This window comes from Leguminivora glycinivorella, chromosome 27 (genome assembly GCF_023078275.1).
Source record: "Leguminivora glycinivorella isolate SPB_JAAS2020 chromosome 27, LegGlyc_1.1, whole genome shotgun sequence".
Classification (NCBI taxonomy): domain Eukaryota; kingdom Metazoa; phylum Arthropoda; class Insecta; order Lepidoptera; family Tortricidae; genus Leguminivora; species Leguminivora glycinivorella.
In genome coordinates, this window is record NC_062997.1 from 5,587,227 (window position 1) to 5,603,893 (window position 16,667).

The 16,667-nt window shown below is 42.7% G+C and overlaps 1 protein-coding gene across 4 annotated transcripts in view; it reads left to right on the forward strand.

The window, feature by feature from the left end:
- LOC125240263 (multidrug resistance protein homolog 49-like) overlaps window positions 1-16,667 on the forward strand; it is an 86,697-nt gene that overhangs the window by 48,132 nt on the left and 21,898 nt on the right. The window contains exons 3-13 of one of the 4 annotated variants that reach the window (XM_048148112.1): window positions 1,039-1,183; window positions 2,669-2,769; window positions 4,223-4,394; window positions 4,973-5,097; window positions 6,482-6,677; window positions 7,758-7,982; window positions 10,036-10,222; window positions 11,749-11,891; window positions 12,710-12,859; window positions 14,880-14,938; window positions 16,487-16,621. In XM_048148112.1, coding sequence (XP_048004069.1) covers window positions 1,039-1,183; window positions 2,669-2,769; window positions 4,223-4,394; window positions 4,973-5,097; window positions 6,482-6,677; window positions 7,758-7,982; window positions 10,036-10,222; window positions 11,749-11,891; window positions 12,710-12,859; window positions 14,880-14,938; window positions 16,487-16,621 — 1,638 coding nt within the window. Of the gene's footprint in view, window positions 1-1,038; window positions 1,184-1,477; window positions 1,538-2,052; window positions 2,113-2,167; window positions 2,228-2,668; window positions 2,770-4,222; window positions 4,395-4,972; window positions 5,098-6,481; window positions 6,678-7,757; window positions 7,983-10,035; window positions 10,223-11,748; window positions 11,892-12,709; window positions 12,860-14,879; window positions 14,939-16,486; window positions 16,622-16,667 lie in introns of those variants that run through there. The other 3 variants (XM_048148114.1, XM_048148115.1, XM_048148113.1) reach the window with 3 other exon arrangements.

Below are 16,667 nucleotides of genomic sequence, written 5' to 3' on the forward strand. Positions count from 1 at the left end.
CAATAGTTAGTTGTGTGCGTAGCCTAATGCACAAACGCTCACGCAACGCTAACTATAATATCTCTTTCGTAGCTGTCTATCTCTATCGCTCTTTCGTATTGGCGCGACAGAGCCAGACTACATTTCTGCGGCGTTTCGCATCGCAGAAATGCCACTCGGCTACGGAGATTATTGCGACTTATACATTGCTATAAGTACTTAATAGACTTACAAATACAGGAGACACTTATAGGGGCCCTTAGAGGGAGAAAATACGAAATTAAGAATAGGGATAGCAAGATAGACAGACAGTACGCGGTACTACCTATTTATAAATGTACACTGAAGTTGACTGAAGTAACCACGGTGTTTTCAGTCAAAGGAAAATAGTAAATCCGATGTACTTAGGATATGTTTAGGAAACTCAACGATAGAGGGCGTGAAAAACAATTATTGTAGTTTTTTACGGAATGTTTTTGGTGGGATTTCACTTCTTTTTGTAGAAACGTGGGCATGAAATGAAGCGGCCCACCAAGTAGAATATTTTTTTGTAAAGGCGATATGTCGATCTCTAATTAATAGTTTGGTTGGGCTCTTGTGTTTTTAGATCCGGGTCACCAGGTAGTCCGTACTCCAGATCTTCTATTATCCTAGTTTTTTTATAGTTTTTGCTCTATGTGGCCATTAAACCCTAACTCTGTATAAAATTTCAGCTCTCTGAGTTAATGGGAAGTACTAGTTCTATTTTGATGATCATGAGTGAGTGTATGAGTGTCATTAATGCGAAACTTTGCTTTCGCTTAACTCCGGAACTAAATAACCTACAGACTTGAAATTTGGATTTAAGGTATGTGATTATAGCTTACTAGATGACGAAAATTTCAGCGTTCTGGTCTTATCCAGAGCTTTTCAAATAGGGGCCTGAAAATGCGACGAAATGGTTCCTGTAGGTAAAAGATGGTACGGCAGTGTTTGCTTCGCGCTCGACTTGGCAGATACCTGTAGTGGTGACAGTTGTTTTAATAGTTTTATTATAATATATGTTGTTTTTGTTCGCAGACCGGACGGCAACCGGACACTTCACATGGACGCGTTAGTGGAGGACGCCATCGCGTTCGCGTTGGCGAGCGTCGCTGTCATGGCGGCCCAGCTTTTAGCGGCCGCAGCCGCCGTTACGCTGGCTAACTGGGCAGCTTCTAGAATGGTCAGTACAAGTCTGTGGTTACCATAGCAACGCGGTTAGCGTCGCCAAAATAGCGTCCCAGCTTTTAGCCGCTGCTGCCGCCGTTACGTTGGCTAACTGGGCAGCTGCAAGGATGGTCAGTACAAGTCTGTGGTTGCCATAGCAATGCGGTTATCGTCGCCAAAATAGCGTTCCTGCTTTTAGCCGCCGCTGCCGCCGTTACGTTGGCTAACTGGGCAGCTTCTAGAATGGTCAGTAGTGTCAGTACAAATCTGTGGTTGCCATAGCAACGCGGTTAGCGTCGCCAAAATGGCGGCCCAGCTTTTAGCCGCTGCTGCCGCCGTTACGCTGGCTAACTGGGCAGCTTCTAGAATGGTCAGTACAAGTCTGTGGTTGCCATAGCAACTCGGTTAGCGTCGCCAAAATAGCGTCCCAGCTTTTAGCCGCCGCTGCCGCCGTTACGTTGGCTAACTGGGCAGCTGCAAGGATGGTCAGTACAAGTCTGTGGTTGCCATAGCAACGCAGTCAGCGTCGCCAAAATGGCGGCCCAGCTTTTAGCCGCTGCTGCCGCCGTTACGTTGGCTAACTGGGCAGCTGCAAGGATGGTCAGTACAAGTCTGTGGTTGCCATAGCAACTCGGTTAGCGTCGCCAAAATAGCGTCCCAGCTTTTAGCCGCTGCTGCCGCCGTTACGTTGGCTAACTGGGCAGCTGCAAGGATGGTCAGTACAAGTCTGTGGTTGCCATAGCAACTCGGTTAGCGTCGCCAAAATAGCGTCCCAGCTTTTAGCCGCCGCTGCCGCCGTTACGTTGGCTAACTGGGCAGCTGCAAGGATGGTCAGTACAAGTCTGTGGTTACCATAGCAACGCGGTTAGCGTCGCCAAAATGGTGGCCCAGCTTTTAGCCGCCGCTGCCGCCGTTACGTTGGCTAACTGGGCAGCTGCAAGGATGGTCAGTACAAGTCTGTGGTTACCATAGCAACGCGGTTAGCGTCGCCAAAATGGTGGCCCAGCTTTTAGCCGCCGCTGCCGCTGTCACGTTGGCTAACTGGGCAGCTTCTAGAATGGTCAGTACAAGTCTGTGGTTGCCATAACAACGCGGTTAGCGCCGCCAAAATAGCGTCCCAGCTTTTAGCCGCTGCTGCCGCCGTCACGTTGGCTATCTGGGCAGCTTCAAGAATGGTCAGTACAAGTTTTAAGCCGCTGCTGCCGCCGTCACATGGCTAACTAGGCAGCCTCTAGGATGGTCAGTTTAGTACAGTATAATAAAAAACCTATCATACGGTATAGCCACTCCCGCTCTCGTCTCACAGTTGCCGTCTGTCAAAAACGCGGACAGTCGACCCGTCATATCTCATTCTTACAAGCATGGTACGCGTTCACCTACACGAGCTTAGACTGCGTAGGAACGCGCCTCTTTCATACATTTGATAGTCATTGTCCGAGGTGTGCTTATAGTGACCACATTGTTCTGAGACTTTTCTAAATAATATTTTATGCTATTGCAGGTGTCACGGCTACGCTACCGGTTGCTACGCTCCGTACTCCGCCAAGAGATGGCGTTCTTCGACACTAATACTACACTCAACTTCGCATCAGCACTGACAGAGTAAGTTTTCTTCGATGTAGACGGTATGGGAAATGGCATGCGATTTTAGATATGGATTATTAACATTACCTATTCAGTCAAGCAAACAAATATTAATATTAGCGCCATCTAGCCAAGAATGAAGCAAATGTGTTGCGCCATCTAGACGACGGTACATTTCTCTTAGTGAGCATTTCTTTTTTTTTGCCATTTTTTTATTTTGATTTCTTTAGGGAATTTTAGGTCAATTGTACTCAGAATCACGAGTACTTTCAATCTCACTGGCAGACAAAAAGTGTCCCAGAATTTCCATACATATTCGTTACTTTCCTCTTTTGTTACCCCATACAACATGTATGGAAAATGGTAACAAAATAAGAAAAAATCGTATGAGACAATTTTTAACTTGAAAAAGCTAGTGATTCTGAGTAGAAATACCATATTTTTTTCAAAAATATCACATTTCATCAAAGTTGCAAAAAAAAGAAATGCTCTGAGTGGCTTTCTTCTTAGACTTTATCTGTGTACACGGAGTTATATATGTCTTCGCCATGTATATTCATTATTTATTTATTTAACCGTTATTGCACAACATAAAGTACAAATGGCGAACTTAATGCCTTAAGGCATTCTCTACCAGTCAACCATTGGACCAACTTACAATTGGTGCGGAAAATAAAACAGAAATTTAAATAGATATAAGTCACTATCTAAATACTATATGCATCATCAATATACATACATAAATAAGTACAATCATATACATACATTATATCTATTATAATTGTACGTAGATGTCAGCACTGTCCCTCGTGCGCCGTCTCGCAATGAGTAATCCATTATCAATTTCTTCATGAGGAAACAGAATATGGATTATCTGGATAATGGTCGACAATAAAATTATAATTATTGATTATTCAAACAATTTATTCAGGAGATCATCATCTTGCAACTAACTATACTACTTTAAATTAAAAAAAAATGATATTATTTTTCTTCTCAAACATGCAATAGATAATTATGCTTCAAAGAATCACGCTTCGGAGCAACTTGACAGTGAAGACATTTTATGCTAAATTAAATGACAGGAAGTTTTTTTTTATTTCATTGGAATACTTATTTTTTATTAAAAAAACTTCCTGGCATTAGCGTCATGGTATTTAGCAATAAAATAACCTAACCACAAAATTAAAGTTTTGAGAAAACCCCCGACTGCGACATAGTAGAGCGATTTTCATGAAACATGGCAAAGAACAATCCCGTTTAACTCAGCTTTCAGACAAACGAAAACTACTTAAATCTAAATCAGTTCATTCGTTCGGGAGCTACGATGCCATGCCGTAGACAGACACACACATAGACAAACAGACAGACATTTTAATCTTATTTATATCACCCCGTCGTTATTGCGTCGGAGGTTACAAAATTAAACTTTACATGTTTTACCGAAAACTCATCATCTCCATTGTTTCAGGGATATGGACAAGTTCCGCGGCGGCGTGGGTGAACACGTAGTGATGACGTCATATCTCGCTGGCTCTGTCGTGGCCGCAGCTTCTCTCTCGCTCTATTATGGTTGGCAGCTGACGCTGGTTGGCTTGGCTATAGTGCCTATAGCTATATTGGTTGCTGCCACCGTTGCCAAGGTAACCGGTCATTTATCTCTCTCGCTCTATTACGGTTGGAAATTGACGCTGGTCTGGTTGGCTTGGCTATAGTGCCTATAGCTATATTGGTAACCGGTCAAATCTCTCTCTCGTTCTATTACGGCTGGAAACTGACGCTGGTCGGCCTGGCTATGGTACCTGTAGCTATATTGCTTGCAGCCACCGTTTTAAGGTACCGAACTATAACTTTAATATTGAAGACCTAAACATTACCTACCGTCAACGCCACGCCACAAACGGATTTCCATGAGCCACAACTAGCAGCAAAACGATTACCAGACATAAAGTATAAAACAGGAGACGATGACTGAATTTAAAAAAAATTACGCGTTTCCTTGGTTACCATTCTTGAACCCACCGACGGAATGGCAGCTGACAGAACAAATTTGACTTTACATGGCCCTTAATCATTAACAATTTATGACAATAGGTATCGCGTGGGACTCGATGACTGACAAAAGTTTCGCTTGGCTCGTGGTCTATGATCCGATTTTTCCTACCTAACTCAATAAATTTCACAAGAAAATGCGTTATAATATAATGTTTCAACGTTGCAGTACCAAACGCGATGCTCCGCGGAAGAGGTGGCTGCGTACGGCGCCGCAGGACGAACGGCAGAAGAGGCCCTCGCTGCCATCAGAACTGTTAGGGCTTTGGGCGGTGAAGAGGTTGAAGTTCAACGGTAAGCCTTATTTTTTTAATACTACGTCGGTTACCCGTGTGGTGACGGGTTAAGAATTTCATCACCCCCCCTCTTCCTGTGGGTGTCGTAGAAGTTGACTGTGGGATATGGGTTAAATTGTGGCGTAGGCGAGAGGCTGGCAACCTGTCACTGCAATGTCACAATTTGGATTACTTTCAACCCCTTTTTGCCAAGAGTGGCACTGAAACTTAGTAGTTCATGTGCTCTGCCTATCACTTTATGGGATACAGGCGTGATTATATTTATATATGTATGTATGTACTACGTCGGTGGCAAACAAGCATACGGTCCGTCTGATGGAAAGCGGTCACCGTAATCTATGGACGCCTGCAACTCAAGGAGTGTCATGCGCGTTGCCAACCCATTAGAAACTTGTACACTCCCATTTGTGTTAACAACACAGCAAAAAGGAGTGTACTGTTCCAAGGAGAGTTCGGGTTGCCGACGACTCAAAGGACAATAGGCGGAACAAATTAGTTCCGTAGGTCCTTTCGTCATTCGGCGAAGTAAACTGCCAAAGCAGTACGGAAGACGGGCCCGCAAGGGTAACGCTGAGGGGGTATTGGTGCCTTACAACCATGTTCCCGAAACCCCCTCACAAAAGCGCGCGGCGGAACACCCCAGGGGGTTTAGTCGCTGAGAGTCCGACATACCCACTGGCTTCTCCCGGGCCAGTGGGATCCATAACGGATTCCCCCTGGGTCAAAAAAAAAAGGTCCTTTCGTCATCAGCACACCGCACCTTCGTTGAGCTTATTCAATAGTTTTAACAATGAGTGGCAAAATCAATCAATCAATTGGCAAGTATTCGAGTTGAAGCCAGAAATAACCTAGGTAACCACAAAAAACCCCTGACATAGTTTACCGATTTCCATCAAACAAAGGTAGGAACACTTCTGACTAATTCAGCTTTCAAACAAAAAAAAAACTAAATCTAAATCGGTTCATCCGTTCAAGAGCTAAGATGCCACAGACACACAGATACCGTCACGTACACGTCGCGTACACGTCAAACTTATAACACCTCATCGTTTTTGCGTCGGGGGTTAAAAATGTGTAAAAAGTGTGTATTTAATCCCCGACGCAAAAACGACGGGGTGTTATAAGTTTGACGTGTCTGTCTGTGTGTGTGTCTGTCTGTCTGTCTGTCTGTTTCTCTGTCTGTATGTGTATGTGTCTGTCTGTGGCATCGTAGCTCCCGAACAGATGAACCGATTTCGATTTAGTTTTTTTTGTTTGAAAGCTGATTTAGTCGGGAGTGTTCTTACACATGTTTTATAAAAATCAGTCCACTATGTCGCGGTCGGGGGTTTTTTCAAAATTTTAATTTTGTGGTTAGGTTAACCCTTGTTTTCTGCTTCCAGCTACAAACGTCTCCTAGCACCAGCTAAGGCCGCCTCCTCTCGCCGTGGGCTTTGGGCCGGCGCGGGTTCAGGTCTCGGCTGGCTCCTCACTTACTCCTTAAATGCTGTAGTGTTTGCTTATGGCACGACGCTATGTGTACGCGATATGAACCTGCCTCCTGAAGAACAGGAGTATCATCCCGGGATCATGGTCACTGTGAGTACACTGTTAGTGCGTTTTCACATTATCCGATCCGATATCGGATGTCGGGGCGATATCCCCTACATTACAGGCGCCATCTTGGATTTTTTCCATTGAAATCCTTCCGACATCCGATATCGGATCGGATAATGTGAAAACGGCGTTACACTAATGAAATAGTACTAAGTAGATAGTAGATATTGACAGAGATAGACTGGCTGTCCGGAAATGTCCAGAATGTCCGGAAATGCTCTAGTCTTCGCTTGTGCAACTTTGTTTAGTTTTAGTTTAGTTTAGTTTTATTTATTTCATAATGATAAATTACATTATAAATTATGCTATGTTAACCTATGTTATAAAATTTACATTATGATCGTCAATATAATTATAATTAATTCACATGCATTCATTCAATTATATAATGTCAATAATATAACACAACAACGTTTGATATGTGTGCGTGATATACTACTAGCTCAAAGCTGTAAACCAGCCACGTTATGTTTAAATATCTTAGGTGATAGGTGCAATCTCTTAATTTCCTAGAAAGACTTCCTTTAGATCACATCCTGTACCCTTGACAAAATTTTCTTTAAAGAAATCATTATATAGAAATCATTATATCGTCCTGTATGGAAGTGAGTGCTGGGCCACCAAGACGAATGATGAAAGAAGACTGCATGTGAATGAAATGAGAATGTTGCGATGGATGTGTGGTGTGACAAGACTGGATAGGATTCGGAATGAGTATATAAGAGGAAGCCTGAAAGTAGCGCCAGTGACAGAGAAATTGAGAGGAAGCAGGTTAGCATGGTATGGGCATGTAATGCGGAGGGATGAAAGCAATGTTATAAAACGAGTGGTAAATATGAAAGTGGATGGATACAATGGTAGTGGAAGGCCTAAGAAAAGATGGATGGAATGTGTGAACAACGATATGAGAGTGAAAGGTATTAGTATGGAAATGACGGCTGATAGAGAGAAATGGAGGAAGATGATCTGCTGCGCCGACCCCAAATAATGGGAAAAGGGCAAGGGAATGATGAAATCATTATATAGGTCCTATCACCAATAAAACTTGTATTGTTTCTTTAGGTCCTCTTCTGCACATTCATGGCCTCTCAAAACATCGCCATGTGCCACCCACACTTGGAGCTGTTCGCGGCCGCGCGCGGCGCCGCGGCTTCACTCTACCGCCTGCTGGAGAGAAGATCTAAGATCGACGCCATGTTAGATAGAGGAGAGAAGATAGACAAGTTGAAGGGAGAGATCGTGTTTGAGGATGTCTACTTTAATTACCCGTCGAGGCCTGATGTTAAGGTAAAGCACCTGAATCTGTTCTTCTCTTTTTACTAGCTGCTAGCATAGATTAAATATAACAAGATCATACCACCCCATACATTAAAATGCGACCGCCTAAGACCGCGCTTACACTCCACCACACATAGATGGCGCTACAAAAAAATGTCTTGTAGTTTTCGATTATACTTGTAGATGGCGTTAAGTGTCACTTTTGACATAGATTTACGGCTCGGAATTGACACTTAATGCCAATCTACAAATAATCGGTGGCAACAAGGCATTTTTTTGTGGCGCCATCTATGTGTGGTGGAGTGTAAGCGCGTTCGTAGGCGGTCGCATTTTAATGTATGGGATGGTATGATCTTGTTATATTTAATTTATGCGGCTAGAGAAGAGATTCAAGATTGAAGCAATGGAGACCAGATGTTAAGGTAATTTAAGGACTTAAAGCTGCCTGCTGGAGATAAGGTCTAAGATCGACGCCATGTTGGATAGAGGAGAGAAGATAGACAAGTTGAAGGGAGAAATCGTGTTTGAGGATGTCTACTTTAACTATCCTTCGAGGCCTGATGTCAAGGTAAGCACCTGTTCTTTCTAGCCACAGACCAACCCCTATAGACATCCATTACAAGACGACTCGCGGTCGCCAGCCTTCCTAGTATTTGCACTGATATAAGCGCGGGCGCTCGCCGTGCCCGATCAGTAGCGACCAAGTAACAGACCCGAAAGCAGCGCGTGTTTTTCGCAGTAAAAAAATTGAAAAAGGGTATTTTGATGCCTTAAAGATGTCCACCTGTAGTGTGAAATGGTGTGGAAAGGTAACAAGAAGCTCAAATTTAAAAACAGACGGCATTACATTCCACAAATAAGTCATATTTATAATTTATTCAGAGCCGGCATAGGTCAATTTACATTGGCCAATTACGCGTCAGTAGAGGGACAGTCCCACAGAACTTAATTTAGATAGAAGAAACAAATTCATATATTTGTATAGGGGCCGAGCGTGTCAAATTTTGTACTGAAGTTGATTCTTGCCTGTAATTTTAAATATGTCTCAGGCTCTTGATTGTTCATAATTTTTGTGTTGTTGCAATTGAATATCACGTAACGAGGCATTTTTTATGTTTTGGTTGACTTCAACTTATAAAAATTGACGCCCGAAAGCTGCAAGCTGCGAGTAAAGACGGACAACTCAGTGGATTTCACTGAGTTCATTTGACACGCTAAGTAGATACGTTTGCATGATCTATGGTATATATGACATCTGTGGACAGTCCCTTTCATCTGGTGCGACTGCCCGCCGTCCTTTGAAACGGCCAATCACAGCGCGCTTAACACATTCCCCGCCCGCTCCTCGCACCCCTAGCACTGGTGACTCGTATCGCGAACAAAATATACAAGATTGCTACTCTATAGGAGGTTCTCTGTGTTTCTAGCGTATAAGGAAGTGGGTGTCTTAGATAGAATCCACGCTGGATGAGGAGAAAAGATATAAGATTAGTTATTAAATAGTTGATTATTCCTGCATGGAGCCGTCTGCTGGAAAGGTGTTAGTTACCCTATCTCTCAGGTAGTAGACCTTGAAGGAATTTATTCTGCTTTGCTTAATAATACAATTAGAAACTTACTAGGTACTTTACGATGAAGTTAATTTTGACTTGCTATTTTTTTTTCTCTTCAATAATTATTTTTGTTAATACTGACATTTTGACCTAGGTTAGCCCTAGCTAATTATACACTAGCATTTGTTTTTATTGTATAATTTTGTAAAATTTGGAAATGACGATCTTTAAGTGCAGAGCCTTTGTTTTACAATTGTAAGAAATACTGTGTCATTTTCTTTTAGAAATAAAGATATCTCTATCTACATATCTATCTATCTTTAAAAAAATTACAAACCTCTTCTTGTGTCCCAGCAATCCCAAATTCTTTGATATTTTATATTTTGTAACCACATCCAATACACATTTTAGAAACGCAGTAAATATATACAGGTACATCAATGTGCATTGCATTTTCATTGGTTAAAGCTAGCTATATTATTTACCCACGATCTCCATATTTTCACCAGGTCCTCCGCGGCTTCAATCTTCGCGTGTCTCCCGGAGAAACCGTGGCCTTAGTCGGCGGTTCTGGCTGCGGAAAGTCTACCACACTGCAGCTGCTGCAGAGACTGTATGAACCAGCTGGGGGTAACGTCAAGGTTGACGGAAGACCGTTAAATGAACTGAATATTACTCACTACAGAAGGAGTATAGGTATGTCTTTGCGAACTTCTATCGCCAGTCAATCTTCTTCCTCTTTATTTGCGTCCACTGCTGAACATAGCCTCTTTCATGGATTTCCATTCCGTTCTACACCGTGTTTCACTTAACACTAAAAACCTGAAAACAGTTTGTTCAGAATCAAGAGTAGAATCGATTGAGCTATATCTTGATGGGGGTAATATTTTTATTTAAATTAGTAGGTATTATTCGTTATTTTTTACGTGCCTATCACAGAACTTAATTTAGATAGAAGAAACAAATTCATATATTTGTATAGGGGCCGAGCGTGTCAAATTTTGTACTGAAGTTGATTCTTGCCTGTAATTTTAAATATGTCTCAGGCTCTTGATTGTTCATAATTTTTGTGTTGTTGCAATTGAATATCACGTAACGAGGCATTTTTTATGTTTTGGTTGACTTCAACTTATAAAAATTGACGCCCGAAAGCTGCAAGCTGCGAGTAAAGACGGACAACTCAGTGGATTTCACTGAGTTCATTTGACACGCTAAGTAGATACGTTTGCTTGATCTATGGTATATATGACATCTGTGGTGCCTATTCTATTGTACTCGTAATAAAACATTGTGTACATATCGCATTGCTAGAGGTTGTTTACCTTTTTCAGTATTTAGGGGTATTAATACTGGCTGGTTACTTGGACGATTATTTTTTCCGCTACGAGAGTTTGACGTTGTTTGTCAGTTTAATCTTAATGTTTATCATAAGTCATAACAAATTGAACTCGTACCTAACTACAACCTTGTCATTTTGAATATTGGGTTTAAATTTGCTTACTGCGATTACCTGGCCAATTTGAAGTTTACTGTGACAAAGCTTTAAAGTGTTTTACAGTGACATCTTAGCTGTCTATTGGTAAACCTTATGTCGTTGCAGTAACGTACACAAATAAATAGTTTTATGGTTTATGATGGAAGTTAGCAATTATTTAATTGAGTGTAGAGCTAAAAGTCAAGTGTTGGGGTGTCTGAGGTTTTGAGTGTTACCGGAAACACGTTGTATATGCGGCGGTTCTGTGCCAGGTCGGCCCTGCCTTCTTTTTGATGTCGTCCGACCATCTGGCTCGTGGTTTCCCGTTACCTCGGCTTCCCAGTCTAGGTTTCCACAGCAATAATAGCCGGCCCCATCGATCGTCACCTCTGCGACAAAATGACCCATTCAATCTTGCTCTCGCCAAATTGATTTTATGGATCGTGAGTTGGCAAGGGTACGAAAACGTACCTCAAAATCATAATGAAAAAGGTACGGTGGCCAAGATGGCGTTAGATCTTTGGGGAACGCTCGGCTAGATGGCGCTAATAAAAATATTTGACATTTTAACACATATCACGCTAAGAATATGGGCCAAATTTGTCAAAACTGAGGTTAAAAAGTTTTAAGCCTGTGTCGAGAGATGGCAGTCTATGCACTGTGATTACACATTTTACTTTGACAGTAACTCTATAATACTCGATCCTCTTTGCTATGGATTATGATGATTAACCGGTGTTTGTCCCAGGTGTGGTCGGGCAAGAGCCAGTGCTTTTCGGAGGCACTATCCGGGAGAACATCGCGCTAGGAATGGATTACGCGAGCGAGGCTGATATCATAGAGGCCGCCACCATCGCTAACGCGCACGGGTTCATCTCTAAACTTAAACACGTACGTTATTTGTGTCGAAGTCTAGTAACACCCACTTTGGCGCTTACGATACAGATTTCCTTGTATTTTTAACCCCCGACGCAAAAACGAAGGGGTGTTATAAGTTTGACGTGTCTGTCTGTCTGTCTGTTTGTCTGTCTGTCTGTCTGTGTGTGTGTCTGTCTGTAGCATCGTAGCTCTCGAACGGATGAACCGATTTTGATTTAGTTTTTTTTGTCTGAAAGCTGAGTTATTCGGGAGTGTTCTTAGCCATGTTTCATGAAAATCGGTTCAATAGGTCGCGGTCGGGGGTTTTTTCAAAATTTTTATACTTACAAATAAGCTGCAAAAGAAAAGTTTCGGCAAGCGGCAAAATTGGACGTCTGGGAAACGACATATTTTAAGATACAACTCCCAGCCAGTCTACCCGTAACAACGGGCTTAATGTCATGTCCGAAACGTCGGGTTAAATATAAACGTAAGTTTTACGCGATTAAGTCCTGTTTTTAACCCCCGACGCAAAAACGAAGGGGTGTTATAAGTTTGACGTGTCTGTCTGTCTGTCTGTCTGTTTGTCTGTCTGTCTGTCTGTGTGTGTGTCTGTCTGTGGCATCGTAGCTCCCGAACGGATGAATCGATTTAGATTTAGTTTTTTTTTGTCTGAAAGCTGAGTTAGTCGGGAGTGTTCTTAGCCATGTTTTATGAAAATCGGTTCACTATGTCACGGTTGGGGGTTTTTTCAAAATTTTAATTTTGTGGTTAGGTTATATATGAGTGAATAATATGAGTGAAGATCGTGTTAGTTTAAATCAATATGTATTGTATTGTTTCTCTGTCAGGGCTACGACACAGTGATCGGCGAGCGAGGGGCGTCTCTCTCTGGCGGACAGAAGCAACGAGTGGCCATCGCTCGCGCTGTACTTCGGAAACCTGCTATTCTGTTGTTGGACGAACCTACGTCTGCGCTGGATCCTGCTGCAGAACGCCAGGTAAATTTGTCTCCTCAGGACTGCGATGCATTCTGGTTGACAGAAGCAACGAGTAGCTTTCGCTCGCGCTGTACTTCGTAAACCTGCTATTCTGTTGCTGGACGAACCTACTTCTGCGCTGGATCCTGCTGCGGAACGCCAGGTACACTTGTCTCCTCAGGACTGCGATGGATTCTGGTTGACAGAAGCAACGAGTAGCTTTCGCTCGCGCTGTACTTCGTAAACCTGCTATTCTGTTGCTGGACGAACCTACTTCTGCATTGGATCCTGCTGAAGAACGCCAGGTAAACTTGTCTCCTCAGGACTGCGATGCATTCTGGTTGACAGAAGCAACGAGTAGCTATCGCTCGCGTTGTACTTCGGAAACCTGCTATTCTGTTGTTGGACGAGCCTACATCTGCGTTGGATTCTGCTGCAGAACGCCAGGTACACTTGTCTCCTCAGTGTTATGACGTAAACAAGACCTGTGTTACGTAGACTAGCTACTATTGCTGGACGAGCTTCCTACATCTGCGTTGGATTCTGCTGCAGAACGCCAGGTAGGCCTATTATTTTGTTGGAGTGGGAATGCAGTTACGCGCTCTGTGTGGGACTCGTCGTGTCTTTCTCTTCTCATAGAGGAGGAAACAAGCCTACCCAGTAAACCCTGGCAGACATATTGCGCATACCCTGGGGCCCGTTTCTCGAAAGGTACAAGCCTTGTATTACAAGTGCGCGAACTGTCAAAACGTATGGATTGTCATGGAAACACACTTGTAATACAAGGCTTGTACCTTTCGAGAAACGGGCCACAGGCATCCTACTGGTAGACGAAACTACACATGTGCTGGGCCCTTCTTCGGAGCGCCAGGTAAAAAAGTCTTCTCAGGGCGGGTTACCCTAGGGTTACCACTAACCTAGGGTTACCACATGCTCAACGGATAAACTACGGAAACCTGTCATACTGCTGCTGAAATGCTAAATGAACCGATTTCTGCGCTGGATCCTGTTGCAGAACGCCAGGTAGGGTACATGGTGGACTGCTCATAGTGACCCTGCAACACTCCACCCAAGGCGGAGACGGAATTCGTTGGTGGTTTTAGACGGTAGTCCTACATTGGTTAGTCTTTCTTCGCCCCTGGTCCCCGGACCGGATGGCATCGTAAATGCATTTCCCCTACGTTAAAAACCGGCCAAGAGCGTGTCGGGCCACGCTCAGTGTAGGGTTCCGTAGTTTTCCGTATTTTTCTCAAAAACTACTGAACCTATCAAGTTCAAAACAATTTTCCTAGAAAGTCTTTATAAAGTTCTACTTTTGTGATTTTTTTCATATTTTTTAAACATATGGTTCAAAAGTTAGAGGGGGGGGACGCACTTTTTTTCCTTTAGGAGCGATTATTTCCGAAAATATTAATACTATCAAAAGACGATCTTAGTAAACCCTTATTCATTTTCAAATACCTATCCAACAATATATCACACGTTGGAGTTAGAATGAAAAAAAATATCAGCCCCCACTTTACATGTAGGGGGGGGTACCCTAATAAAACATTTTTTTCCATTTTTTATTTTTGCACTTTGTTGGCGCGATTGATATACATATTGGTACCAAATTTCAGCTTTCTAGTGCTTACGGTTACTGAGATTATCCGCGGACGGACGGACGGACGGACGGACGGACAGACAGACATGGCGAAACTATAAGGGTTCCTAGTTGACTACGGAACCCTAAAAAAGGCTTGTGTTCTCAGGGCTGCGACGCACTATGGCGGATAGAAGACGTGTTGCTCTATGGGCCCAATACCACCCTTCCTGAACGTTTTTCTTACTGACTTAGCTATCGCATCGCATCGCGTAAGATAGCACCGGAAGATCAGCGCTGGAAGTCACCAGCAACACGCTGAGATGAGGTCATTTCGTGACACTTCATTCCTTTCTGTTTGTGTTGTAATGTGTAATAATCTTGAGTGTGTTCACGAATAAATTATATTCTATTCTATTCTATATTATATCCGTCTATAATGTTATCGTGTTTTTACAGGTACAAGCAGCTCTAGATGCCGCTAGCAAAGGCAGGACCACACTTGTTGTGTCACACAGGTATTTAGATATCTTATTTATTTTAACCTCATGGGAGCCTGGGGTCCGCTTTGACAACTAATCTCAAGATTTAGCGTAGGCACTAGTTTTACGATAGCGACTGCGATCTGACCTTCCAACCAGAAGGGTAAACTAGAGCTTATCGAAATTAGTCCGGTTTCCTCACGATGGTTTCCTTCACCGAAAAGCGACTGGCAAATATCAAATGACATTTCGCACATAAATTCCGAAAAACTCATTGGTTCGAACCCGCGACCTCCGGATCGAAAGTCGCACGCTCTTACCGCTGGGCCACCAGCGCTTATCCGTCTGTCTGTCTGTCGGGCGGAAATCTTGAATATATGTATGTTTGACTACAATCGACTCACTGTTAATTTAGCCTTATGTTATGTGTTGTGTTCCTGCCGGTGAGTAAGGCTGCCAGAGCTCAACGAGGGTGAGGTGTGCTAATGACGGGAGGACTTACGGAACTAACTTATTCCGTCTATTGTCCTCTGAGTCGTCGGCAACCCGAACCCTCCTTAGAACTTGTACACTCCTTTTTGCTGTGTACTTAACACAGCAAAAGGGAATGTACAAGTTTCTAATGAGGTGGCAACGCGCATGTGACACTGTTTGAGTTGCAGGCGTCCATATGTTACGGTGACCGCTTTACATCAGGCGGGCCGTATGCTTGTTTGCCACCGACGTAGTATAAAAAAAATATATTTTAAATTGTCTGTGATGGTTAATGGAAAGAAAGATGGAAAGATGTTTAGAGATGTAATTGATTGTATTGTATAGAGTTGTAGTGAGTTTAGTTAGAACTTAGAATTAGTATATAATAGTATCAATTGTAATTTCAACTCAATTTTAAATATTTTTTTCTACTCCCGTACTGATAATCGTGAGTTACAAGGTCGTGCATAGAACTTTAAAACCCTACATAAAAGATGTCAGGACAAGTCTATCTAGTCTATACCCTGAAAACATTTAGTAGCAGTAGCACGATATAGCTGTTACAGTTCAGTAAATACATTGCTACCAACTTAACAAACCAATTCGCAGAGTCGAGACTCCTTCGTTTTCTGCTGCGTTCATTGGCGACGCGTCGAATCGCATTCAAATGTATGAGAACTCGATTCAACTCGGCTCGATTCGTCTTAGTGGCCAGGCTTCAAAGAACCATACCATAGACAGTTTTATTTTCATGTTTGCACTCAAACTGCATATTCAAAATGGTAGGCGGTCCACTAGATAACTAAGATGACTGAAAGTAGGTATTTGTTGATTTATAATTTTCTTTCAAAATAAGTGCTTGGTCGTAGAAAAAGTATTGTATGCAACGGTGTTTAACTGAGTCAAAAAATGCTCGTGGCGTCTTTATTAACAATTTTCGGCTTCGCCTCAAATTGTTACCCACGCCACTCACCTTTTTTGACCTCTTTTAACCACCAGTTGCATAAAATACTATTTTAAATACGTGACGTGTAAAAGTGCCCCTGTGGCCTATTTGCTGAATAAATTATTTTGATTTTGATTTTTGATTTTGATCAATATTTGTCTCAGGTTATCAACAATAGTGAATGCAACTCGCATCGCCTACGTTGAACACGGAGCGGTACTAGAACAGGGCTCACATCGAGAGTTATTGGAGAAGAAGGGACTGTATTGGAAGCTGTTGCAGGAAGATATGAGCACAGAGTGAGTGAAACAAGAGCATTTTACAAGACACTGTTTTTAACCCCCG